This window comes from Hemiscyllium ocellatum, chromosome 33 (assembly GCF_020745735.1).
Source record: "Hemiscyllium ocellatum isolate sHemOce1 chromosome 33, sHemOce1.pat.X.cur, whole genome shotgun sequence".
Taxonomy (NCBI): Eukaryota; Metazoa; Chordata; class Chondrichthyes; order Orectolobiformes; family Hemiscylliidae; genus Hemiscyllium; species Hemiscyllium ocellatum.
This window is the reverse complement of record NC_083433.1, coordinates 25,749,673-25,775,495: the sequence shown is the minus strand read 5'-3', so window position 1 is coordinate 25,775,495 and position 25,823 is coordinate 25,749,673. Positions and strand designations below refer to the sequence as shown.

The 25,823-nt window shown below is 46.2% G+C and overlaps 1 protein-coding gene across 2 annotated transcripts; it reads right to left on the bottom strand.

The window, feature by feature from the left end:
• Positions 1 to 1,833: 1,833 nt before the first annotated feature.
• Positions 1,834 to 23,824, bottom strand: LOC132831162 (alpha-N-acetylgalactosaminidase-like). 2 transcript variants are annotated; one of them, XM_060849170.1, is made up of 9 exons: positions 23,706 to 23,824; positions 21,665 to 21,843; positions 20,268 to 20,442; positions 17,943 to 18,120; positions 15,009 to 15,103; positions 13,269 to 13,430; positions 11,171 to 11,368; positions 7,162 to 7,305; positions 1,834 to 5,342 (listed from the first exon to the last, which is right to left on the bottom strand). In XM_060849170.1, the coding sequence occupies exons 2-9, from the start codon at positions 21,817 to 21,819 to the stop codon at positions 5,175 to 5,177; spliced, it is 1,275 nt and encodes a 424-aa protein (XP_060705153.1). In that variant the 5' UTR covers positions 21,820 to 21,843; positions 23,706 to 23,824; the 3' UTR covers positions 1,834 to 5,174. The 2 variants fall into 2 exon arrangements, with proteins under 2 accessions (XP_060705153.1, XP_060705154.1); XM_060849171.1 differs by lacking the exon at positions 11,171 to 11,368.
• Positions 23,825 to 25,823: the final 1,999 nt, after the last annotated feature.

Here is a 25,823-nt window from a genome sequence, read left to right as displayed (position 1 = left end):
GGTAAACTGGCTAAGTTTGCTGATGATACAAAGATAGTTAGAGGGACAGATAGCATTGAGGCAGTGGGAAAGCTGCAGAAGGATTTGGACTGGTTATGGGAGTGGGCAAACAATTAACAGATGGAATACAGTGTGGGAAAGTGTGAGGTCATGCACTTTGGTAGGAAGAATAGAGGCGTGGACTATTTTCTAAATGGGGAGAAAATTCAGAAGGTTGAAATGCAAAGACACTTGGGAGTTCAGTCCAGGATTCTCTCAAGGTAAACTTGCAGGTTGAGTCAGTGGTTAGGAAGACAAATGCAATGTTGGTATTTATTTTGGGAGGACGTGAATATAAAAGCAGGGATGTACTCCAGACACTCCATAAGGATCTGGTCAGACCACATTTGGAGTATTGTGCGCAGTTTTGGGCCACATATCTCAGGAAAGATGTACTGACCCTGGAGCGTGTTTAGAGGAGGTCACAGGAATGGTCCCAGGAATGAAAAGCGGAACATTTGAAGAATCTGGGTCGAGACCTGAAGTTTAGATGGATGAGGCAGAGATCTAATTGAAACATACAGAATACTGAATGGCCTGGACACAGCAGATGTTGGGAAGATGTTTCCATTGGTAGGAGAGACTAAGCCCCAAGGGCACAGCCTTAGAGTAAAGGGAAGACCTTTAAGAATGGAGAGGAGAAACTTCTTTAGCCTGAGAATGGTGAATCTATGGAATTCACTGCCAGATAAGGCTGTGGAGGCCAGGTCATTGAGTATATTTAATTTGGAGATTGATTGTAAAGGCGATCAAGGGTTATGGGGAGAAAGCATGAAAATGGGGTTGATAAACATATCAGCCATGATTGAATGGTGGAGCAGACTCAATGGGCTGAATGGCCTAATTTATGCTGTGTCCTAATGGTCTTAGCATGCAGCTTCAATTAATGGAGTTGGGAAGGGCTGCCCTCTCACCCCTGCCCTGTTTGTGTGTTACGTAGAATCCTTTGCTGTGTTCATTAAGAAGGGGAGGGGTGACTCCTGCAGGTAGCTGAGAAACTTGGTTCAGAGCCTCCTCTACATGAGCAACGTCACTGTCCTTTGCTCAGACTCATGAGATAAACCTGGTATTGGGCGGCACGGTGGCTCAGTGCTTAGCACTGTTGCCTCTCAGCAGCAGGGTCCCAGGTTCAACTCAAGCCTTGGGTGACTGTGTGGAGTTTGCGCATTCTCCCCATGTCTGCGTGGGTTTCCTCCGGGTGCTCTGGTTTCCTCCCACAGTCCAAAGATGTGCAGGTCAGGTAAATTGGTCATGCTAAATTGCCCTTAGTGTTAGGTGCATTAGTCAGAGGGAAATGGTTCTGGGTGGGTTACTCTTCGGAGGGCCGGTGTGGACTGGTTGGGCCGAAGGGCCTGTTTCCACACTGTAGGTAATCTAATCTAAATCGGGACAAGAGTGAGGTCAGGGAGTCTTCAGGAAATGGGCCAATGCTTTGTCTTTTACTATCAGGACAGATTACCTGAAGCTTCTAGAAATGGAAGGCTGGGTGTGCACCAAAAACTGAGCAAAGTTTGTATAGAAGTTGAAACAGGAGTTGATCATATGAGAGTGATGTTGACTCTTAACCACAGCTAAAAACCTGATGTGGGATGTTCTCAGTACAGGAGGTCTGGTCCACATCCCACTCTTGTCCCAGATTTTTCTGATCAACTGGTTCAGAGACATTGGTATCTCTGGAGCAAGTGGGACTTGAACCCTGATCTACCAGCTCTGAGGCAGGGATGCTACTGGCACTACCCCAATCCTGTACCACAGACATCACCAAATCCATGACAGAATCTGTTACAACAAAAGTTCAAACTGGACATCATTGTTTATTTGAACTTTTGAAGAAAATACAATGGAAGAATTCTGATAAAGGTTTAGTACAAAAATCAAAGTAGAAGCAACCTGCTTGAGAATTGTTGATTCAGTTTATAACAAACAGGAAATATAAAACATTTTAACATAAAAGCAAAACAATTCTGCTTCCCTTCCAATCCCCCTTTCTCAGCACTTTGCCATCATCAATATAGGATAGGGTGAGGAGTGATTTGATTTTTGATTAGATTACTTACAGTGTGGAAACAGGCCCTTCGGCCCAACAAGTCCACACCGACCCGCCGAAGCGCAACCCACCCATACCCCTACATTTACCCTTACCTAACACTACAGACAATCCAGCATGGCCAATTCACCTAACCCGCACATCTCTGGACTGTGGGAGGAAATCGGAGCACCCGGAGGAAACCAACGCAGACACTGGGAGAACATGCAAACTCCACACAGTCAGTCGCCTGAGGCAGGAATTGAACCCGGGTCTCTGGCGCTGTGAGGCAGCAGTGCTAACCACTGTGCCACCGTGCTGCCCACAATCTTTTTTTTAAGATTCCCTACAGTGTGGAAACAGGCTCTTTGGCCCAACCTGTCCACACCGACCCCCTCTGAAGAGTAACCCACCCAGAACTATTTCCCTCTGACTAATGCATCTAGCACAATGGGCAGTTTAGCACGGCTAATTCACCTGACCTGCACATCTTTGGGCTGTGGGAGGAAACCGGAGCACCCGGAGGAAATTCACGCAGACACGGGGAGAATGTGCAAACTCCACACACAGTGGCCCAAAGCTGGAATCAAACCTGGTGCTGCGAGGCCACAGTGCTAACGACTGAGCCACCGTGCCACCCACAGAGTATGAAGAGAAGTGACAAGGTCGATAGAGAGAAGCCATGTCTGCTAGTTAGGGAGTGAAGGAAGAGGAGATGGATCTTTGTTATGGACTAGACCGAACCCCCTCAAAATATATTGAGATGAGCCTAGACCGTCACTTTTTCCTATTTTAAAGGCAAGTGCCAGGCATTGCATTTTGGATGCAATTCCAGCAGCAGCAGGAGAACCCCAGCTTTTAACTGGAACAGAGAGGGGGGGGAGGACAGCTTTCACATCTAGCTTCAAGACTCCAGGAGCAACTGCTGCTGAAAAACTAAAACCCCTGGCTCCGGGGAGCGTGACCCACCCATTCAGGCTGCCTTCAGGAGTGAAGGCAAGAAATATTTCCACATATAACGGGGGGGGGGGGCTCTCTCCCCGCTCGATGGGTGTAGACTGATCTTCAATGACTAGGAAACATTTTGTATCGCTTATGTTTTTAATTTTCCACAGAGGGCTGTCAAATCAAACTCAACACATGGAAAGGAGGAGACCCCTTTGATCAAAGACCCTGGTTTTAAGGAGGGTCTTAATAAAGTAGAGCACACGACAGACTTAGGAAGAATTTGGAGACTCAGCACTACCTGGACAGCTGAAGGAATGGCCTTCAGCACTGGGTGAAGGGAAGAGAGGCTTTTGAGTTATAAGGAGAGGCTGGATAAGCTGGGACTTTTTCCACTGGAGCATGGGAGATCTTATAGAGATTTATAAAATTATGAGAGATATAGATAAAGAGAAAGGGAGGTATCCTTTCCCGAAAGGTGGGCGGTTTCAACACAAGGGGGCATATTTTTACAGTGAGAGGAGAGAAAAAAAATGAAGGGAATTTTGTTGCACTGTACAGGACATGGGTTAGGCCACTGTTGGAATATTGCATGCAGTCCTGTTCTCCTTCCTATTGTGAAACTTGAAAGGGTTCAGAAAAGATTTACATGGATGTTGCCAGATTTGGAGGATTTGAGCTATAGGAAGAGGCTGAACAGGCTGGGGCTGTTTTCCCCGGAGTGTCAGAGGTTGAGGGGTGACCTTATAGAGGTTTATAAAATCATAAGGGGCATGGGTAGGGGAAGTAGACAAAGTCTTTTCCCTGGGGTGGGGGAGTCCAGAACCCAAGAGCATAGGTTTAGGGTGAGAGGGGAAAGATAGAAAAAAGACCTGAGGGGCAACTTTTTCATGCAGAGGGTGGTACGTGTATGGAATGAGCTGCCAGAGGAAGTGGTGGAGGCTGATACAAATGCAACATTTAAGAGGCATTTGGATGGGTATATGAATAGGAAGGGTTTGGAGGGATATGGCCTGGGTGCTGGCAGGTGGGACTAGATTGGGTTAGGATATCTGGTCGGCATGGATGGGTTAGACCAAAGGGTCTGTTTCCCTGTTGTACATCTCTATGACTCTGTGTGAAACATACTTCTAGAGGAAGTGATGGATGCAGATACAGTTACAATGTTTAAAAGACATTTAGGTAAGTATATGAAAAAGAAATGTTTGGAGGAATATAGGCCAAGAACAGGCAGATGGGACTGGTTTAGTTTGGAATTATGGCCAATAGGGATTGGTTGGTCCAAAGGGTTGATTTCCATGCTGTTTGATTCCACGCGACTAGAATTGGAGGAGCACAGGAATCTGGAAAGCTAGAGGATGTTAGAGGGGCTGGGATCATGGAGGGATTCTAAGTAGAGGATAGATATTTTAAAGTCAAGGTGTTGCCAGCACAAGACCAACACAGGTTAGTGAGCAGAGGGGTGACAGGTGGGCAGGACTTGGTGTAAGTTGGGATGCAGGCCGTGAAGTTTTGGAAAAGGCTGAAATTTGCACAGGGTGAATGGCAAGAGGCCAGAAGGAGCATGTTTGAAATCTAGAGAGGCTTGAATCAGTGTTTCAGTGATTCAAGTTCATTACTTTCATCGATACCAACTGCCCCACTCTTTCTGTTCCCTGCAGCTGTTTGATCTGCCCTCAGTTTCACAAACTCCATCCTCCCAATCCCAAGACAGCAGTTGTTCTCTACTCCCTCCCATGGCTGGAAACAGGCCGAGAGGTTTAAAAACAGCAGGACTGCCGGTCACCAGTGCTCATATCGACTCCACCCTGCCCAACGTTAAAACGTGATTAGCGACACTCAGCGAGATTCAGTGAGTAAATACACCCAAATAGACTCTGTCACTCTGACCCGGGAGCAAGAATTGAGTCACGTGACAAACCACAGAGCAACTAGCTGCTGCTTTAGTCCCTTAAATTCCAGGCATCCCATCATCCACAAAGCACAGTAAACTAACTTGGGTGTAAAAGTACAAAATAACGCCCACAAAACTCTGAAAAGAGACGGCATTGGGTATACCCTTATGCATGACTGAGCTTTCAATTTGAGAATAAAACATTCATTGTGTCAACGTGCCTGAGAAAAATAAAGTGTATAGCTGTTGCCAAGGGTAACGGAGACCTCTTCACAGTTTCAAGGGGCTGAATTCCGGCCTTCTCTTGTCCCAGTCCTGTACTATTTGCATCTCCGGATACACAAACAGCATCACGACTCCACTGGGATTGATGGTGACAGTGAACTTGGTGTCGATCTCCAGCTGGTGCAGCACCCACCCTGAATAAACATCTTGCATCTAAATCCAGAAGAAACAAAAAGGACCAAGACAGAGCACATAAGAGGCAGTACTCTCTCACAACCTGGGCGATGAACTCAAAACTGTTCACCGACTTCCCTGTCGGGCAAAGCATCTTTTACAAATAGAATGAGAGTGTAAATCTTACATTGGAATAAGATCAACAGAGAGGAGTTTGGCTTATTCCTGAGATGAGGGTATTACCTTATTAGATTAGATTAGATTACATACATTGTGGAAACAGGCCCTTCGGCCCAACAAGTCCACACCGACCCGCCGAAGCACAACCCACCCATACCCCTACATTTACCCCTTACCTAACACTACAGGCAATTTAGCATGGCCAATTCACCTGGCCCGCACATCTTTGGACTGTGGGAGGAAACCGGAGCACCCGGAGGAAACCCACGCAGACACGGGGAGAACGTGCAAACTCCACACAGTCAGTCGCCTGAGGCGGGAAATGAACCCGGGTCTCTGGCGCTGTGAGGCAGCAGTGCTAACCACCGTGCCACCCAAAAGAAATGAGGAAAAGTTGGACACGTAAGAATTTAGAAAAATGAAAGGTGATTTTATTGAAACACAGAACATCCTGGAGGTGTACATTGAGAGAATGAGACACCCTTCTGGGGAAAACTTGATCTAGGAAATACAGTTTAAAAAGAAAGGAGCTCCCATTTAAGACAGAGATGAAGATAATTTATTTCACTCAGGGTACTATGATTTTATGGAACTCTCTTCCCCAGACAGTCATTGAGCAAGACTGTGTATCATTTTAAAGATACACACAAACATTATTCTTGGGTTTGCATTTGCAGTCTGGATTTCCATATCTGCAATTCTAACTGAAGTAGCCAATGTATTTGTAACGACAGACTCCAGCCAGTGGGAGTACTACAGAGTGCTGGGTTTAAATAGCACCCATTGTAAAGGTGGAAGTGGGGAGACAGCTCTGTCGTTTTCTTGCTACCCGAGGAAAAGATGTCAGGTAAGACATCACTGATGTCCCGGAGGAGAATTCAGATTTAGATTCTCCAAATTTAACCTGGCAGGGGCTTGCAGCACCCGAATTTCATCAAACCTACAGCACTCTATCATTCAGAGCCAGTGATCAGGCTCCTACTCCCTTCGTCGCATCCTGTCAGTATATTTTTATTCCCTCCTCCTCTCTCTGTTTACATAATCTCCCATTATACTTATCCATACTGTTTGTATCAACCCCTTCCCATTGGGGAAAATGTCCCACATTTGGACTGTTCTGGGTAATGACGTTTCTCCTGAAATCCAGGGAATTCCCTCTCCGCATCCTCCCAGCTGTCAAATCCATTAATAGAATCCCTACAGTGCAGATAGAGGCCACTTGGCCCATCAAGTTTACACCAACCCCTCTGAACAGCATCCCAGTCAGACTTGTCATTTACCATAACTAATCCCCCAAGCTTACACATCCCTGGACACTACTAGGCAAGTTAGCATGGCCAATCCATCTACACTACACATCTCTGGCCATTGGGAGGAAACCGGAGCACCCAGAGGAAATCCACGCAGACATGGAGAGAATGTGCAAACTCAACACAGACAGTCACCCGAGGCTGGAATCAAACCTGGGTCCTTGGCGCTGTGAGGCAGTATTGCTAACCACTGAGGCACTGTGCCCATTCATAATTTTAAAACAAAGTTCTCAGATCTGACTTTATCTGGGAAAAGAGCATCAGCCTGTTCAAACGTCCCTGAGAGTTCTGACCTCTCCATTATGCTCACGAAGCTGTTTTGCTTCAGTAATATCCTGTTCAAACCACAAAAGGCAAACCATACTCACTGAGAACAGCTGAGGGGCAGTGATATTGAGCTGGCCAAGAGATGTCGTGTAGTGATAAGGCATGTCAGTGCGCTGACTGAAGAAAGCCAGTGCCATAGTTGATGAGGAAAGCTGTCGCATCCAGACTTCGATATTGTTCTTACCCTGGGGTGAGGGAGGGGAATGGGTAAAACAATAGCAGATGAAAACTGGTTGGCCGCGACTTGCTGCAAAAATAGTGGCAAGTTAACAGTTATCAATGTGAAAATCCACAGTCTTGTTCCAAATTTTGATTTGTGCTGGTTTCACTGTCCTGTGTTTGCATTGCACGATCAGCATCTCATTCTTAGATGCTGTATCCATTCATAAATTGTATCCATTCATAAATTGGCTATTAAAAACAGATTTAACTTCTGAGTTTAACAGTGTAAATACCTTCCAACAGTATGGATATAGTCATAAATCATAGACATGTACAGCACAGAAGCAGACCCTTCGTCCAACTTGTCCATGCCGACCAGATATCCCAACTCACTCTAGTCCCATCTGCCAGCACCCGGCCCTTATCCCTCCAAACCCTTCCTATTCACATACCTGATTAACGATTGCTAGTCAGCTTTTTCAGCACAGAAGGACATCAATTTAGAACATTAATTTTCTAATCAATTGTTGTTGGAGATGTTTTGGTGACAGCACACTCCTTATGCATTTAAGAAATCTCTATTCCATTATTTAACGGCATATCTTGTATGGTTTGTGTACTGTAACTTATCACTAACAATTATCAAATCTAGCACCAGGATTATTGTTTGTGCTACTCGAACGGACTGATTAAAATCATTGATATTTTTGTTGAAGGGAGAAAGGGCAGGAGATTAAGATTGAACAGTTGGATCAGCCATGGATTTGGGTTTTGCTAACTTAATACCCAAAAAAAAAAGAGACTCCAGGATTTTCATGTTAAAGCAGGGTACTCCTTTGGCACATACCTGATGGGAAAAAGCACATGTACACAAAGATGCTAATGTCGTGCCTGTGGATGAAATAATGGAGGTTGGATTCAGTTGCATGGAAAGTTATGGAAAAATTTAAAAGGTCAGGAGGGCTCAGCAGAGGATATCAAAAAATCCAGAAGAAGAAATAGGACATAGTATGGAAAGGGTTAGGAATCTAACTTCAGATACAACAGATGGTTGGGGCGGCACGGTGGCTCAGTGGGACAGTGGCACTGCTGCCTCACAGCACTGGGACACGTGTTCAATTACAGCCTCGGGCGACTGCCTGTGTGGAGTTTGCACATTCTCCCCGTGTCTGCGTGGATTTCCTCCGGGTGCTCCGGTTTCCTCCCACAGTCCAAAGATGTGCAGGTTAGGTGATTTGGTCGTGCTAAAATGCCTGTAGTGTTAGGTGCATTAGTCAGTTGTAAATACAGGGTAGGGGAATGGGTCTGGGTGGGTTACTCTTCGGAGGGTCAGTGTGGACTTGTTGGGCCGAAGGGCCTGTTTCCATACTGTAGGGAATCTAATCTAACCTAATCATAAGGGGACAACTATGAGAAGGGATCAGCTGATGCAAGACTGAGGGTATTGTACTTAAATGTACACAGTATACAAAACGAGGTAAATGAGCTTGTAGCACAAATTGAAATTGATGTTGTGGGTATCACAGACACATGGCAATAAGGGCTGGGAACTAAATATCCAAGGATACATGTCCTATCAATAGGATAGGCAGAGATGGGTGGGGCTGCCTTGTTAGTACAAATGAAATTAAATCAACAGCAGAAGCGATATAGAGTAGGAGGGCGTAGAACCTGTGTGGGCAGAGTTGAGGAACACAAAGGTAAAATGGCCCAGACGGGAGTTACGTACAGGCCTCCTGGCAATAGTCAGGATGTGGGAAACAAAAACAAAAATCAGGGGATAGAAAAGGCATTATTGCAATAATCTTCCATATGCAGGTAGACTGGCAAAATCAGGTTGGTAGCAGATCACAAGAATTTATGGAAGAAACTTGTGGAGCCCACTAGGGAAGAGGCAATTCTGGATTTAGTGATGTGTAATGAGGCCGACATGATTAAGGAGCTTCAGTGTAGGAACACCTCGGGGTCAGTGACCATAGTACGATAAACTTCAGGGTGGATTCTGAGCGGGAGAAGCTTGAATCAGATAAAATGGTATCACAACTGAGTAAAGATAACTACAAAGACATAAGGAAGGAGCTGACCAGAGTTGGTTGGAAGGGAAATCGAGCAGGAAGTCAATGGAGCAGCCATTGCAGGAATTTCTGGGGGTAATTCAGGAGGCTCAGCAGGAGTTCATCACAAGGAAGAATTATTTTCTAAATGTGGAAAGGCTTCAGAAATCTGAAGCACAAAGGGAGTTCAAATCCTGGTTTATCTTAAAAATTAACATGGGAAGGCAAATGCAAGTCAGCATTCATTTCAAGAGGGCTAAAATATAAGAGTGGTGGTGTACTGCTGAGGCTGCGTTAGGCTCTGGTCAGGCAGCATTTGGAATATTGTGAACGGTTCTGGGGTCCATATCTAAGGAGGGATGTGCTGGCATTGCAGGGGGTCCAGAGGTGGTTTACAGGAATGATCCTGGGGAATGTGGGCTTGTCACACGAGGAGCAGTTGAGGACTCTGGGCCTGTACACGATGGGAGTTTAAAAGGAGAGGGGATCTCATTGAAACTTAGAGAATACTGAAAGGCCTGGACAGAGTGAATGTGAAGATGATGTTTCCACTGGTAAGAGGCAGCTAGGACCTGAAGGCACAGCCTCAGAGTGAAGGGAGATGAGGAGTTAGTTCATCAGCCAGTGGGTGGTGAATTGGTAGGGCTCACTGCTGCAGAGGGCAGTGGAGGCCAAGTCATTAAGTGTGGTTAAATCAGAGACAGATAGGTTCTTGATTAGTAAAGGGGGGGGTCAAAGGTTACAGGAAGGCGGCAGAATTGAGAAACGTATCAGCCATGTTTGAATGGTGGAGCAGACGATGGGCAAAATGGCCTAAATTGTGCTCCAATGTCTTAAGGATATGTTCAAGACTGAACCTGGAGATATAGCGATTTAAAATCTCAACTTTACATTTTACTGTTTCTTTTCTGACCTTTTCTCTCTTAAACCACTTTCTTATTCTTTCTACCCCAGAAAGAAGTTTTTTTTAAAAATCAGTCCTGGGTGGAAAATAAAGTTTCAGGCGACTAAGCAGCAATCAGATACCTCCCAGCTTTGATCAGAGATTAATGATTAATCAATGACAGTGTACAGACTGTACACAGAATGTGTCATTAAAGAGCAACATAAGGATTCCCTAATATCTTTCATTAGGAGGTTTAGCTGCGACATCACCAAAAATCACCAACTACTGACTACCTGAAAGAATGAAATTTAAACAGTTTAAATTTTTTTGCATGAATTTCCTAATTTGTCTAATTTATCCTCCTCTGTTTATTTATTAGCTTACTGGTTAGTGAGATATGCTGTTGATCTCAGACGCCCTTTTATCCTTACTGTTTTGCAACTGGCTCACATTCCCAGCACAAAACATGTTCGAGCTGCACACCTTGACAGCAGGAACAAACCAAATGTGAAATGCCCCATTCCCGAAAGATCCAGGGAATTGTGCCAACGTAACAGTGAACGCCCGATTTCTGAACCAGATCCAATCACTGATCCCCTTGTTCCACACCTCTTTCACATTGGCTGTTCCATTCTCAGGGTGTATCCAACCATGTTTGACCAGGATTGTGCCCAATCTCCTGCCAGGACTGAACTCACTGTTAACCAGTAAGAGATAGCACATGCTAATCCACACATGCCAATTTTAATAGTTCTCAACTTGACCTATCTTATGAGAGATGAAAATGACACGGGGCTATTCAGTCCTTGCGCCTTAAAAGGTGCTTTTGCTTTCTTGGCAACATAGATATCCCACAATCCTTCACTCTCATCACGTACTTTGGTGCTGGGCCTAATCCACCTCAAAGCACAGCACCTCCTTCCTGTTCCATTCCTTCCTGCCACTCACCTTCAGTAGCATTTGGCCCTGCACTCCCAGTGGATCCTGGCTAATCCTGATTAGCAGCTTATTCTGTAGGATGGAAGCTTCCTTCAAGGTGATTGCCCGCAAATCATTAGACATAAAGAGGGGAGCAGCAAGAATGGCCCAGAGAGCCATCTGGGACTTAGACTGCTCATAACTCAGGCCGAAGTTCCCGATAATTAACTAGGGGAAAGAAATATCAAAAATGGTGCATGAGAGAATTGGAAATAGTACACCACTGTGACTAACAATGCAACAAATATAACCTGCATTCACATAGCACCCTTTTTAAAAAAAACCTTTAACTGAGTAAATTATCCCAAGGCACTTTGCAGTAATGTAAACCAATCACCATTTGAAGACAAGGGAGTACTCAATGAACTGCAGGACACTAGTGTAGTGATTATGATGAGGTCAGCTAGGTAGCCCTCAGAAATAGGTATCCTGATTAGGGTTGTTAATCTGGTCCAATTAGGGAGCCCTGGCTGACAGGTAAAAACAGGAGTGTCAGAGACCTGGCTCCAAGGAAGCTGGAACAGTGTTAAGAACGCTCATTGGGTAAACAAAGGGTGGCCTCAGTGGAGTTATTTCAACCAGGAAGCTCAGAGGAACAGAGGCATTTTGGGGTGCTGGTGCACAGATCCCTGAAGGTGGCTGGAAAGGGTAGTTAAGGAGGCATATGAGACTCTTGCCTTTATCTGTTAAGACACTGGTTATAATAACAGGGCGGTCACGTTGGAGCTGTACAGAACTTTGGTTTAGGCTGTAGTTGGAGTACTGGTCACCACCCTATAAGAATGTGATTGCACTGGATGAGCTGACATTTGCAAAGGGTCAGAGGTTGGTCACACCAGAATTGCCGAGTATGGAGGGTCCAGGGATTCAGCAACTGGTGAACTGGGGAAGTGAGAGTGTAGGGTCATGTTAGGGAGATGGAAGTAGGCAACGTTGGCAGTGGAGTGTGGAGTAAAGCTCAGCTAGCTCAATTAGGATGTCAAGATTACAAACAATCTGGTTTAGTTTCAGATAGTGACATTTGAAAAGGGTAGAATCAATGTTAGAAACCAGGAAGAAAGACACCAAAACGACAGCCTACCAACTCTTCAAGAGAAATTACCAGGTCGTTTTCAGCCCCATTACTGGCCCCTTCCCCTTCCTGTCAGAGGGACTGGCAGCTCCTGCCTCTTGTAACATTGCAAAAGCTTGGAGACCATGAACACTTTGGAAGAATAGTCTCATGTGGAACATGACTAATTTATGAACATAGCAAGACCCTATGAACTGCAATGACCAGAAAATTCTACTAGTGTTTATCAAGGAGTAAAATCATTCAGGTCACAAGGTACAACTTCCCTGCTCTTTGTGAATAATACCATGGGATCCTTCACATGCAACTCAGAGGTAGAAATCCTTGGTTTAACATCACTTTTGAAAAGCAGCTCTTCTGACAGTGCAGCACTCCCTCAGTGCAGCATTAAGACGGTCAGTCTGGAATAGCGGCTCAAGTCTGTGGAGTGGGACTTGAACCTACAACCTTCTGAATGGAAGTGGATGCAGTAGATACGGATTAGATTAGATTCCCTACAGTATGGAAACAGACTATTTGGCCCACCAAGTCCACACCAACCCTCCAAAGAGTAATCCACTCAGACCCATTCCCCCTACATTTACCCCTGACTAATGCACCCAATACAACGGGCAATTTAGCATGGCCAATTCAACTGACCCACACATGGGTCAGACATGGGGAGCATGTGCAAACTCCACACAGACGGTCACCCGAGGCGAGAATTGAACTGGGTCCCTGGCACTGAGAGGCAGCAGTGCTAACCACTGAACCACCATGCCTCTACATAATGGAATTATACAAGGACTTTCAAGTTTTTTTTGGGGGGGTAGCAGGGAAGCTATTAGCCATGATCTTACTGAATGGCAGAGCAAGCTTTGGGGCCTAAATGTTCTATTGCTGCTCCCAATTTGTACAAGTGCTGACACCAAGCTCTATTCGTGCCGTGCCTAACCCTGCAGGTCAGAAAGTCTCCCATTGTGTGGCAGACAGGGGCACAGACCAAGGCAAGGATACCATGTCAGGGTCATTCCACTTCCCTGGGCCAGCCACGGGCTGCAGCACGTCCTGGTGCCTCGAGTACCAGTTAATGATGCCACGAACGCTCTCCCACGAGTCGTCAATGTCAGCGTAGTTCCTCCACAGGTTGCAGATCTCTCCCAGCAATGTGTAGTTCACCTGCAAACAGCCATTGCGACATAATGACAATGTTCATGAATGGAGGAGGCTGGACGATGAGGGGCGCGCAGGGAAGAAGAAACAGGGAACACGAGGGGAGGGTGTAAATTGGTAAATGAGAGCGCGAGCAAAAGGGAGCAAAAACAAAAACAAAGTGCATTTTTATAGCACCTTCACAACGTCAAGATATCACAAAGTGTTTCATTAAAAGCTAGAGTACAGGCCTTCATCTCAGGGCCTGAAATATAACGGGGGTGGGGGGAAGGTTCTGCCTCAGTTGTAGAAAACTTTGGTTAAAGACCATTCGTATTATTGAGGGGAATATAATCTAATAACACGCTGAAGCAGGTGCAGGTAAGTTATACCATGGTACAAAAACAGAAGTTGCTGGAAAAGCTCAGCAGGTCTGGCAGCATCTGTGGAGAGAAATCAGAGTTAATGTCTCAGGTCCAGTGACCCTTCTTCAGAACTGAACAGTGTTTGAGAAAGGGTCACTGGACCCACAACGTTAACTGTGATTTCTCTCCACAGATGCTGCCTGACCTGTTGAGCTTTTCAAACATCTGCTTTTGTTTCTGATTTCCAGCATCCACATATCTTTCAGTTTGTAAATTATACAATGGCTCCAAAGCTTAAACTATGAGGGTTGGTTGCATTGGCTTTGACTTATTATTGTTCAAAGTTAAAAGGCTGAAAGGTGATAAAATCAAGGCGTCTAAGATGATTAAAGGATTTGATTGGGGGATGAAATAATCTGAGTATGAGTCAGGAGCTATTGCGGGGTTGAATTCAGAAAGGACTTTTCCCTCATAAATGTCGCTGGAAATCGGGAACCGTCTCTCCCTAAAGCAAATCAACTAGAGATTTCAAAACTGGGATAGGTAGATTCTTGCTGGGTAAGGGTAAGAGATCAAAAGCGGGTGAACAGAGTCGAGGTGAGGAGCTAAGTGGGCAAGTCAAGCAGACTCAATAGTGTGAATGGCTCCTGCTATGATTGCTGTTTAATAATATCCAATTTCAGCCAGTCCTTTAACTTTCCATCTGAGCTGTGCAGCGTTTGTTCAGAAGCACTTCCTCTCACCCTTCAAGTTATTTATATTTCTGATCCCTACAGCTTCCAGAGGGCGGGAGCTGGCAGAATTCTTCCAAACGTGCTACAGAATTTCCAGCTTTGGATCTCCCCTCACCCAGCAATGCTGCCCTCAACTTCAGAGTCAGCTGGGTGTCATGAGATTCACACGATAGTGGCTGCTGATGAGAGCTTCGCAACCAGACACAACATGGCAAATATCTGCAGAATCCAGGCGGGTGTGACCCCCCCCCCCCCAAACTCCAGGTAAAGTTGTCATAGTCCCAGAGGATTACTCATCTCTCTCATTACAGAGAGACAACTGCATAACCGGACGGTCACCACAAGTCAGGAAAAGAATGAGGTCGAGAAGGTGGGACCTTCGTGGTAACTGGTATAGAAACTGAAGACCGCACATCACTCCGCATCGCAAATCAGCCATCCAACCAACTGAACAAACCACCCTGTCTATTCGAGAGCAAGGTGGACACTGTGTTCTGTAGCCTTACCACAGGGGGCAGACCTCCTTCATAAGCTGGCCAGCTACACGAGAAAGCAATTGGACGGCCTGTGGCGTTCAAAGCCTTTGACATCAATGGATAGCCTGTTCAAATAAGAAACAACAAATAGGAACACTTAAAAATCCGTCCATCTGCAGCTCAGAGTACGCACAGGTATCATCAGAAAATAAGTGAAGCCTGAAGGCCAGAAAAGAGTCTGCTTCTGCTCCTCCTACCACCCCCAGACTGCCACAGCCCCCTCACATAGGCAGCATCATCACCCGTTGTCCGTGTCCTCCTGCTTCACAAGCATTGCAGAGGGGGAGCTAGACAAAGTTGATTAACCTGCAGTTTCTGCTCCAAGGGCCAGGGTGTGAATGAAGTTTAGGCTTGGAAATGTTTGGGCTTCGATACGATATGTACGATGCCATCTGCAGATTAAAATCTAATCGCTTCCCAGACGCAAGAGAAAATGCCCCAAGTCACTTCACAGGAATGGGAGCAGCACTAAGAAAAAAGGTATTGATCCAAAGAAAGTGAGGTTGGGAGAGGATTACCATATCCTTGACCACAGCAGGGTGATTTTAAAGGGGGGGGGGGGTGGAGTTATGATAGGAATTCTGGAATGAGCAGTGACCACGAAAGTGGACAAGTTGCCTTGTTGTGTCTGGTTGCGAAGCTCTCATCAGCAGCCACTATCGTGTGAATCTCATGACACCCTGCTGACTCTGAAGTTGAGGGCAGCATTGCTGGGCATGAGGAGAGCCAAAGCTGGAGATTCTGCAGCACGTTTGGAAGAATTCTGCCAGCTCCCGCCCTTTGGAAGCCGGAGGGATCAGAAACACACATAACTTGAAGGGCGAAAGGAAGTGCTTCTGAACAAATGCTCCATAGCTCAGATGGAAAGTTGAAGGACTGGCTGAATTTGAGAACAAGGAAGGAAATTCACAACATATGTGCCAGGAATCACCTAAACATTACACTTAACTCTGTTAAGAATCACTATGGAGTGTTAGAATCTTGATCACACTTCTACATCAACATTTAACATTCAAAGTGACTGTGTAAATATTTTGCACTGCAATTCTATGTACAGAGGAACCTCAATTATCTGGCATTCGATAATCCAAATTTCAGATTATCCAGCAAGTTCCAGATGCTTGGCTAAACTATGTCATCTGGGATCAATTATCCGGAATTCAATTAACTGAAAGGAATACTCCCCACCTGTGTCCTTTGGATAACTGAGGTTCCTCTGTAAACAGTACCATCTAACAAGACAATTACAAACTTGGCCACTGTTATATTTTGAGAAAGGGCATTTCTTCTGAATTCCCTATTGACTCATTTACAGTCTCCAGTGTTTGTCTATCAACCTGCATTTCAGAATGCCCCAAAGTGCCTTAGATCTAAATGAAGTGTCTAACATTTTGAAGTACTGGCACTCTCATTATGTAGCAGCCAACATGTTTACAGAAAGCACCCACAAACAGCAATGAAATAATCACCACATAACCACTGTGTTTTTTTGGGGGCGTTGATTGAAAACATAAAAATTGCCTCAGCTTCTAGACAGAAGTCCTCTGTTGATGTTCCAAAATACTGCCACGGGATCTTTTCCATGGACCCAAGGGAGGAGACAGGGCCTCAGTATCTCACCTGATTGAGTATCACACTCTCAGGACAGCTCCAATCACTGGAGCAAGGGCTTGAACCCATGACCTCAGGAGCAAAGGTTCCTGATGGACATTTCTGTATTTTGATAAAACCAACAAGGGCAGGACTTATACAATTTGTGATAGGGCTCTGGGTAGTGTTGTAGAACAGAGGGGGCTTCAGGTACATAAGGCTTTGAAATTTGCATCACCAGTGGTTAAGAAGGCGTTTAGCACACTTGCCTTTATAGACCAGACCTTTAAGTATAGGAGTTGGGGCGTCATGTTGAGGCTGTATAGACGTTGGTGAGACTTCCTCTGGTCACCCTGCTATAGGAAGGATATTGTTCAATTGGAGAGATTTACCGCTAGGAATTGAGGGCTTGAGTTATACAAATAGGCTGGAGAGGCTGGGACTTTTTTCATTGGAGAGGTGGTGGTTGAGGGGTGACCTTCGAGATTTATAAAATCATGAGATAAGATGAATGGCAAGGCTACTTTCTCTAAGGTGGGAAAGTTCAAAACTATTCTTAAGGCGAGGGAAGAAAGTTTTAAAAAAGATAAGGGGCAACATTTTTACACAGTGTGGTTCGTGTGTGGAATGAACTGCCAGAGGAAGTGGTGGATGCAGGTACAGTTACAACAATTAAAATACATTTGGATCAATACATGAATAGGAAAGGTTTTGAGGGATATGGACCAAATGCAGACAAGATGGGACTAGTTTAATTTGGGAACATGGTCAGCACATATGAGTTGGATCGAAGGGTCTGTTTCTGTGCTATTGGAGTCTATGAAACACTGCTCATGGGACTGAGTGCACAGATCAGACTGTGATTATTTTGCATCATTATATAATAATGATACAGTAAATAAGAAGAGACTTTTGCAATGACAAGAGTGGCAGTAATCAGTTGGCATAGGAAAAGATATACCCCAGGTACTGGTCAATTAGAATATGAGAACGTACTTTCATATAGGGAGCTATGATGATCTAGAAGGGGTTACCTGAATGGGTGGTGGAAGCAGATTTACTAATCATTTACAAAAGAGAAAATATCAGATGAAAACATTCAGAAGACAACCAAGAAGGGAGTAGGACCAATTGGATAGCACTAAGATGCTAGTACAACAACATTGGGCTAAATAGCCTCCTTCTTTGCGATCATTCTGATTCTATAACTTCTGCAGAGATTCCTCAATCCCGTTGTGCCACATGGGATGGTGGTTGGGGAAATTTGCTCTGATGCAGTGTGAAGCCAGCCAGGCCAGTTGCTCACGTTCTTACCCAGCGCCTTGGTAGAGGAATTGGAGTAGCAGCCATCCAACTTCAGCATGTCCACTCCCCAAGAAGCAAAGGTGTGAGCGTCCAGCTCAACCTGGTCCAGTGTGGTGCCTGGATAGCCACCACAGGTGTAGGTGCCCAGATCTCCATAAATACCAAGCTTCAAGCCCTTTGCATGGACCTGTCAAACAAGACAGAAACCTTTTGTCTTTTGTTTTGCTGTTTAAGGGTTTTCAAGAGTTACTGAAACATATTGGGTCAACTGCACTCTGATACAAGAGTCACAACTCATTTCAAGACCAAAGGCCTCCTCCTGCCCTGAGTTTTATTGGCAGCCATGTTGGATTCCAGCTGCAGCCTTAAACAGAAAGCAGGTAAATTCTCTGATGGAAATTGAGGCTGCCTCTCCCTTACCCAAAAGCCTGAAGGCTATTCAGTCTTGGAGGCTTGCATTCAACAGTAAGAGAGGAAACTGCTTTAGCCTATCCATGTGGCTTGGGTCAAAGCTAGGTCCAAGAGGTGAAGGGTCAGTGATGAGGCAAAAGCAGAAGTGAACAGCAGCTCGCAGTGAAGGAACCAGTCATACCTGTGCTGGCTTTCTGCAAGAGCAACTCATCTAGTTCCACTTCCTTATCCTTTCCCTGTAGCTTTACAATTTTTGTTCTCTTCAGATAATTATCCAATTTCATTGAAAATGCCGGACTGACCCTCCATCTGCCGCATTCTCATGTATTTCAGATCCTAATCCCTCTGTGCAAAAATTTTTTTTCCCCTTCTGCCTTTATTTTACCATTTATTTTAGATTGGTATCCTCTGGTTGTCAATCTTATCAGTCAGAGCAACTTCTCCTAATGACTCGGACCCCTTGTGAGTTTCAGAACCTCAATCAAATCATTTTCCAAACAAGAACAATCCCTTTGTAGCCAATCTATCCATGTAAGTGCACTCCCTTGTGCTTGGAATTATTCTTATTAAGCTTCGCTGCACCCTTTCGAAAGCCTTCACCATCCTATACTGGGTACAATATCCCAAATCGTATTGCCTTCTAGTATCTCGTCCAGTCAGACACACAATGTGAGGAGGGACTGGTGAAGTGAGTTGATTGACCTGCTCTTGTTCCATCCTTCTCTTGGAATACAAATGTTGGAATGTGGCAGGACAAATTTATTAGACTGTTAAATGAAAATATACATTTTATTGGCTTTAGAAACAGGTCTCCAAGTTGAAAAGCAAAGCGAGTTGGAGAGAGGTAGGAGGAAGTTCCTGTCGAGAGGTTAGCACTGCTGCCTCATAGCGCCAGAGACCCGGGTTCAGTTCCCACCTCAGGTGACTGTCTATGTGGAGTTTGCACATTCTCCCCGTATCTGTTTGGGTTTCCTCCAGGTGCTCCGGTTTCCTCCCACAATCCAAAGATGTGCAGGTTAGGTGAACTGGCCGTGCTAAATTGCCCGTAGTGTTAGATGAAGGGGTAAAATGTAAGGGAATGGGTCTGGGTGGGTTGCGGCTTCGGCGGGTCGGTTTGGACTTGTTGGGCCGAAGGGCCTGTTTCCACACTGTAATCTAATAAAGAGTGGCCATTCCACTGTTGCAGATTTTGTATACTTCTATACCAGAACATTAAGTCAAACAGTTAGAAATAACCTCAGCCCCAGAGCTGCAGAGAAAGACCGAGGGAGACTGGTACGGTCTGGTTTCCTGTACAAAGTGCCACAACTTCCCAGGTTCACCAGCTATTAAGGCCCTTGAGTGAATTATTAATAGGCACCGCCCCAGTCACCTACTTCCTAATGGATGAGAGGTGGCTCTAGACGGAGGTCCAACTTGTCTAATCTGGAGGCAATTAAGGGCATGGGAAAGCCTCTGAAAACTACCCTCTAAACACCCCCCTCCAACCTCCAGAGTCCTACAGCTGTAGGTCTTAAGCAGCAGATTTTAGGACGCAAGCTGATGGCCAGTGACCCATAGGGGTGGTGTGTTCGTCACCATCTAATATAGTTGCCACCCCATCCCTCCCCCATCACCACTTACAAAGAACAGGGAAAGTCTTGCCCACAGATGAACAATTGCAGAACAAATATGTTCCTCTTTCAGCAGAAACCTCTGAATGATGCATTGCAGAAGGATATTGAGACCACAATCAATTTCCAAGCCAGTCTGACTCATTCCACATCCAAGTCAACTGTAAATCTAACAGTTACATTTACACCCCTTCTCCCCTGGCTGAAGTGAGATTGGAGTGGGACAGACAGGATCAAAGGATAAAGTTGAGAGGAAGAGAGAGAGAGTTGGGGGAAGATGGGATAAAAGAGGAGCAACTTCTAGACTCACGTATTCAGCCAAAGCTTTGATTCCACTGGGGAATCGGATGGGATCAGCTACCAGCCGCCCTTCCAAGTCCCTTTCCTTTGCTGCCCAGCAATCATCAATGTTCACATACTGATAGCCAAGCTCCTTCCAACCGTCCTCTGCCAATCGGTCAGCCATGTCCATAAACAGGCGCTCACTGTTCGCAATCAGAGGCAAAAAAGTCAACAAGTTAGAATCCTTGCCCACTGGTCCCAGTGCAGGCCACCGATAGACAGGGCACAGCACAAGGGCCAGGCCCCATGTCCTCGTCCAGGACCCAGCTCCAGATCCAAATTCCAGCACAAGGCCCAAGTCTACCAGACAACAAACTGTCTCTCAACAGGCAGCTGGGCAGAGTTGGTATCTTTTGAGTGTCCTAGGTGTGAGATGTGTGACAGCAGGCATGCTTTCACCTTGAAATCTGAATGCTATTCTAAACACCAGGGTGCCTAATCCATGCTGACTGTAGGATGGCCAAAGGCCATTGCAGTTTTGAAGCTGTCCTCTCATTTACTTTCATACTTTGTGTAGTACCCGTATCCCTGTGAGAATCAGTGTGTTTGGGTCCCATACCCTAGTGACAAGCCAGTGTGTACGAGAACCGTACGCCAGGGACAGCCAGTGTGTGTGGGACCTGTACACCAGTGAAAGCCAATATATATGGGACCTGTACCCCAGGGAGAGCCAGTGTGTATGGGACCCGTACGTCATTGACAAGCCAGTGCGTATGAGACCCGTATCCCAGGGAGAGCCAGAGTATATGGGACCTGTACCCCAGGGAGAGCCAGTATATATGAGACCTGTACCCCAGTGAGAGCCAGTGTGTGTGGGACCTGTACCTCAGTGAGAGCCAGTATATATGGGATCTGTACCCCAGAGAGAGCCAGTGTGTAAAGGACCCGTACGCCATTGACAAGACAGTGTGTATGAGACCTGTATCCCAGGGAGAGCCAATATATATGGGACCTGTACCCCAGGGAGAACCAGTGTGTATGGGACCTGTACCTCAGTGAGAGCCAGTGTATGTGGGACCTGTACCCCAGGGAGAGCCAATATGTATGGGACCTGTACCCTTGGGAGAGCCTGTGTGTATGGGACCTGTACCTCAGTGACAGCCAGTGTATGTGGGACCTGTACCCCAGGGAGAGCCAATATGTATGGGACCTGTACCCTTGGGAGAGCCTGTGTGAATGGGACCTGTACCTCAGTGAGAGCCAGTGTGTGTGGGGGAGATATTTGATGAAAGTGTCTGATTGGTCATGACAGACATGGTGATGAGTGAATTGCGTTTGCCTGTGATATTTTCAGGGACAATGGGGCCCAGTTTGATTCCAGTTTTGATTCAATGTTACTCCGCGATTCCAGTTGTCGCCTCTGACCTGATGCAGTTTTCAGGATCATTGTCACAGTCCGTGTTACAGCGAAAGCGTTCCCATGCCAACCACCCCATGGGCGGAGTCCTCATTAAGCCATTGTCCAATGAGTGGCCACAGCTGGAGAGTAATATCACGAGGAATATTGGGAGTATCTTCATCCCCAACAACAAAATCCCTTCAACCTGTGGCATCAATAACAGAAAACACCATGTCAGACCGGCACAGGATAACTTGGCATAGAAAGAGGCCACTTGGCCCACCCTGGTTGTAAGAGCTCTCCAATCACTCTCACTCCCTCAATCCTGTAATGTCTGAACTTTAGATCTTATTTCTTTATTTTCTATTTAAACCTAAGGAAGTGTCACTGCACTATAATTACTGCAATGTTTAACTTTTAATTTTATTCTTTCTTTCTACCTTGTTCCTAAGATTCTGTACCTAGGTACCTGTACCTTCTGTGGCAACATTATACTCCACTCCTGTATTTTTGTACTTGAATACATGTGACAATAAAAATCAAAATCCTTTGCCCATGGCACAGTACGTTTGATCTCTCCCAGATTTTATCCAGTTCCCTGGTGAAAGCTGCTCATTGTGTATCCTTTTCCACAGCCTTTCCACAAATGACCCCAACCTCAACAACTGTGTCAGCATTCTCTGATTGTTGCATTTGATATTTTTGACCAGTACCTTAATTCTGTGTCCTCTGGCTCCCAAACTTCCAGCCAATTAAGAAAGCTTCACAATTTCTCCATTTAAACCCTTTGTATCCCTCAGATTAAATCCCCCACAAGCCCTTCACTGCTCAAAAAGGAGACGATTCCCATCGTTCTGAGCAACTAAGGCCTAAATCAGTCTACTCAGATTTAGAATTTCTCCCTGAACCTGACCAATCTGAGAAATCCCCCCTCCCTCTGGGGTGGGAAGGAGAGTGGATTCCCCCTCCCTCGGGGGGGGGGGGGCAGAGTGGATTCCCCCCTCCTCTCGGTGGGGGTGAGGCTGGGAGAATGACCCCTCCCTCTGAGGTGGGGGTGGGGCAGGAAGGATTCCCCCTCTCTCTGGGGTGGAGTGGATTCCCATAGGTAAAAACAAGGACTGCAAATCCTGGAAACCAGATTCTAGATTAGAGTGGTGCTGGAAAAGCGCAGCAGGTCAGGCAGCATCTGAGGAGCAGGAGCAGAGATTTTCTAGCACCATTCTAATCTAGGAGTGGACTTCCCCTCCCCTGGGGCGGGGGTGGAGTAGATTCCCCCTCCTCTGGGGTGGGGGGTGGAGTAGATTCCCCCTCCCCTGGGGTTGGGGGTGGAGTAGATTCCCCCTCCCCCTGGGGTTGGGGGTGGAGTAGATTCCCCCTCCCCCTGGGGTTGCGGGGTGGAGTAGATTCCCCCTCCCCCTGGGGTTGCGGGGTGGAGTAGATTCCCCCTCCCCCTGGGGTTGCGGGGTGGAGTAGATTCCCCCTCCCCCTGGGGTTGCGGGGTGGAGTAGATTCCCCCTCCCCCTGGGGTTGCGGGGTGGAGTAGATTCCCCCTCCCCCTGGGGTTGCGGGGTGGAGTAGATTCCCCCTCCCCCTGGAGTGGATTCCCCCTCCCCTGGGGTGGGGGGTGGAGTAGATTCCCCTCCCCCTGGGGTGGGGGGTGGAGTAGATTCCCCTCCCCCTGGGGTGGGGGGTGGAGTAGATTCCCCCTCCCTCTGGGGTGGGGGGTGGAGTAGATTCCCCCTCCCCCTGGGGTGGGGGGTGGAGTGGATTCCCCCTCCCCCTAGGGTGGGGGGTGGAGTAGATTCCCCTCCCCCTGGGGTGGGGGGTGGAGTAGATTCCCCCTCCCCTGGGGTGGGGAGTGGATTCCCCCTCCCCCTGGGGTTGGGGGTGGAGTAGATTCCCCCTCCCCCTGGGGTGGGGGGTGGAGTAGATTCCCCCTCCCCTGGGGGTGGGGGGTGGAGTAGATTCCCCTCCCCCTGGGGGTGGGGTGGAGTGGGGGGGGGGGGGGGGGGGGGGGGGGAGAATGCCCACTTGAGAAGACCCGCTCACTCAGATGGAGAATACAACCTGGCTCCTGATGGTTTCTGTAAAGTGCAGTTTCTGGATAAATCTGCAACTTCCGGCTCTGGCGGGTCCCAGGCAGTCACCTGACTTGGGTCACATGATCACCCAGCCATTTGCCCCAGAGCCTCTGACCCAGTGCTGACGTCACCGGGAGGGAGTAGCTCCCTCAGAACCACAGGGTCAAGAGCTGGAGCTGGGGAGCTGCGACCAGCCACAAGCCTCCACCAACACTGCCACCTACAGCTGGTACCCAACCAGGATCCCTTTCCCAGTCTGCTGGGTATTTATTCTGCACAAACCTCACCCACACCAAACCATATGAAAGGCTTGTGTTCGAGTCCCACTCCAGAAATATGATCAATTTTCCAGCCAATACAGGGGAAACACTGAGGTAGAGCTGTGTAGTCGATTGGAATAATAAACCCAGCTATTAAAATGAGGCAGATAAAAACAGAAAGGGAATTAGACAAATGATTGACAGGGAATTTCTTGTTTATAAGGCTGCATGGAAATGACAGAATGGTGGAAGTATTTGGATACTTTTTTCTGCACTTTTTAAATTTCTTCATGGTTTCTGGATATCTATTGTCATCCCAATTGCCCAGTGTGGAATATAGGTAAAATAGTGTTAATTCTGCAAGTATAATTGAGTACTAACTTTAGTGTATAATTGTGGGATATAGGTAAATACTAACTTTAGTGTATAATTATGGATAATTGGGTACTAACTTTAGTGCATAATTATTCTAGCAAATAATTTCTTTCATCATAGATTAAGTAATTTGCAGTCTCAGTAAAATAGCTGAGATAACTGAAACACATAAACTAGGCAAGAAAAGGCACAATGTTAAAATGTATATTCAGGAATGGAATGTACCTATGAACAATGGAAGATGTTACAAGCAAACAGATAAAGTGAAAAGAACATCAAGATCCAAGTTTAGCAAAATCTCCCTTATGTCAGCACTTACAGAGGGGAGGGTCGCCTGTTTGGAGAAGGGGGGAAGTAATAAGGGCAGAGCGCAGCTGGGTTGTGGCAGAACACAATAAGGGAGATTGATAGGTATGAAGACCTATGAGGTAAACGGGAACTACCAAAAATTAAAACTGTATAAATTGTAAAGCAATCCCTGAATGTGTGTGCCCACTGGTCACCCCTTCTTTCAATAAGTTTTCAATAAAATTCGCTGCTTCAGATTTTGACTCGGACTTGTTAGAAATGGGGAAAAGTTTGTTTTTGCAGGTATAGAAAAAGCATACAGAAAAGGGGTACAGCAAGAGAACTATTAACTCTGCAGGTATTTAGGGAAGAGTATATCTACTTTTCAGTGTATTATTGTGGTTAATTAAATACTAACTTTGGTGTGTAATTATTATAGCAAATAAGTACTTTTTAAAAAAATTATGTTCTCAGCAAAAAGCTGAGATAACTGAAATGCTTGGGCTATACAAAATGATACAAGGTAATGAAATGTCCGAGGATGAAATGTACCAGCAGAATTGATACAAAATGTTAAACCAAATCTTGATATACTGTTGACAAAATAATGTGTGTCAACACTTACAGAGAGGAAGGTTCCCAATCTGGGGAAGGGGGAAGTAACAAGGGCGGAGCGCAGCTGGGCAGTGGTATGGCACAGTAAGAGAGATTGGGTAATTAGGAGTCTGGAGAGATGACCTCACTCAGCTCAAAGGGTATAACTGTGCACTAACCTGAGTTCTAATTTGCTCAATTGCTTCTGCATTTGATGCCCTTTCTTGCAAGATTGTAGAATAAATTGTCTTGTTTCCAGTTTTGGTGGTCTTGCCTAAATTTTATTAAATTTGTTTCTAACAGATTTGGGGGCTCGTCTAGGATCCCAAGCTCCGGTTGCTCGGCATTCTTGGAGAAACGGAGAAGGTGCACCTCGCTGATTTCAGCAATCTCTAGTTTCCCCTTGTTGTCACGGCGGCTTTGGGCGAGCGTGATCCGGACTGAGAGACTTTGGAAACAAGATGGGCAGACGCGGCAGGTTCGGTCAGGTAACTCTTGTGTGCACAAGACCTGGGTAAGAAAGGTCTTAAAAGATTTATCCGGGTGACCGGGATAGGCAGCGGCAGTTGCTGCCAGTCAAATATATC

What these genes read in the sequence shown, in the direction of transcription:
- LOC132831162 (XM_060849170.1), bottom strand. Translation starts at nt 21,819, where the DNA reads ATGAAGATACTCCCAATATTCCTCGTGATATTACTCTCCAGCTGTGGC. An exon ending in TTCCTCTACCAAGGCGCTGG is followed by an intron (nt 15,104 to 17,942) that starts GTAAGAACGTGA and finishes TTATTTGAACAG; the next exon opens with GCTATCCATTGATGTCAAAG. An exon ending in AGTGGAATGACCCTGACATG is followed by an intron (nt 11,369 to 13,268) that starts GTATCCTTGCCT and finishes TCTTTCCCCTAG; the next exon opens with TTAATTATCGGGAACTTCGG.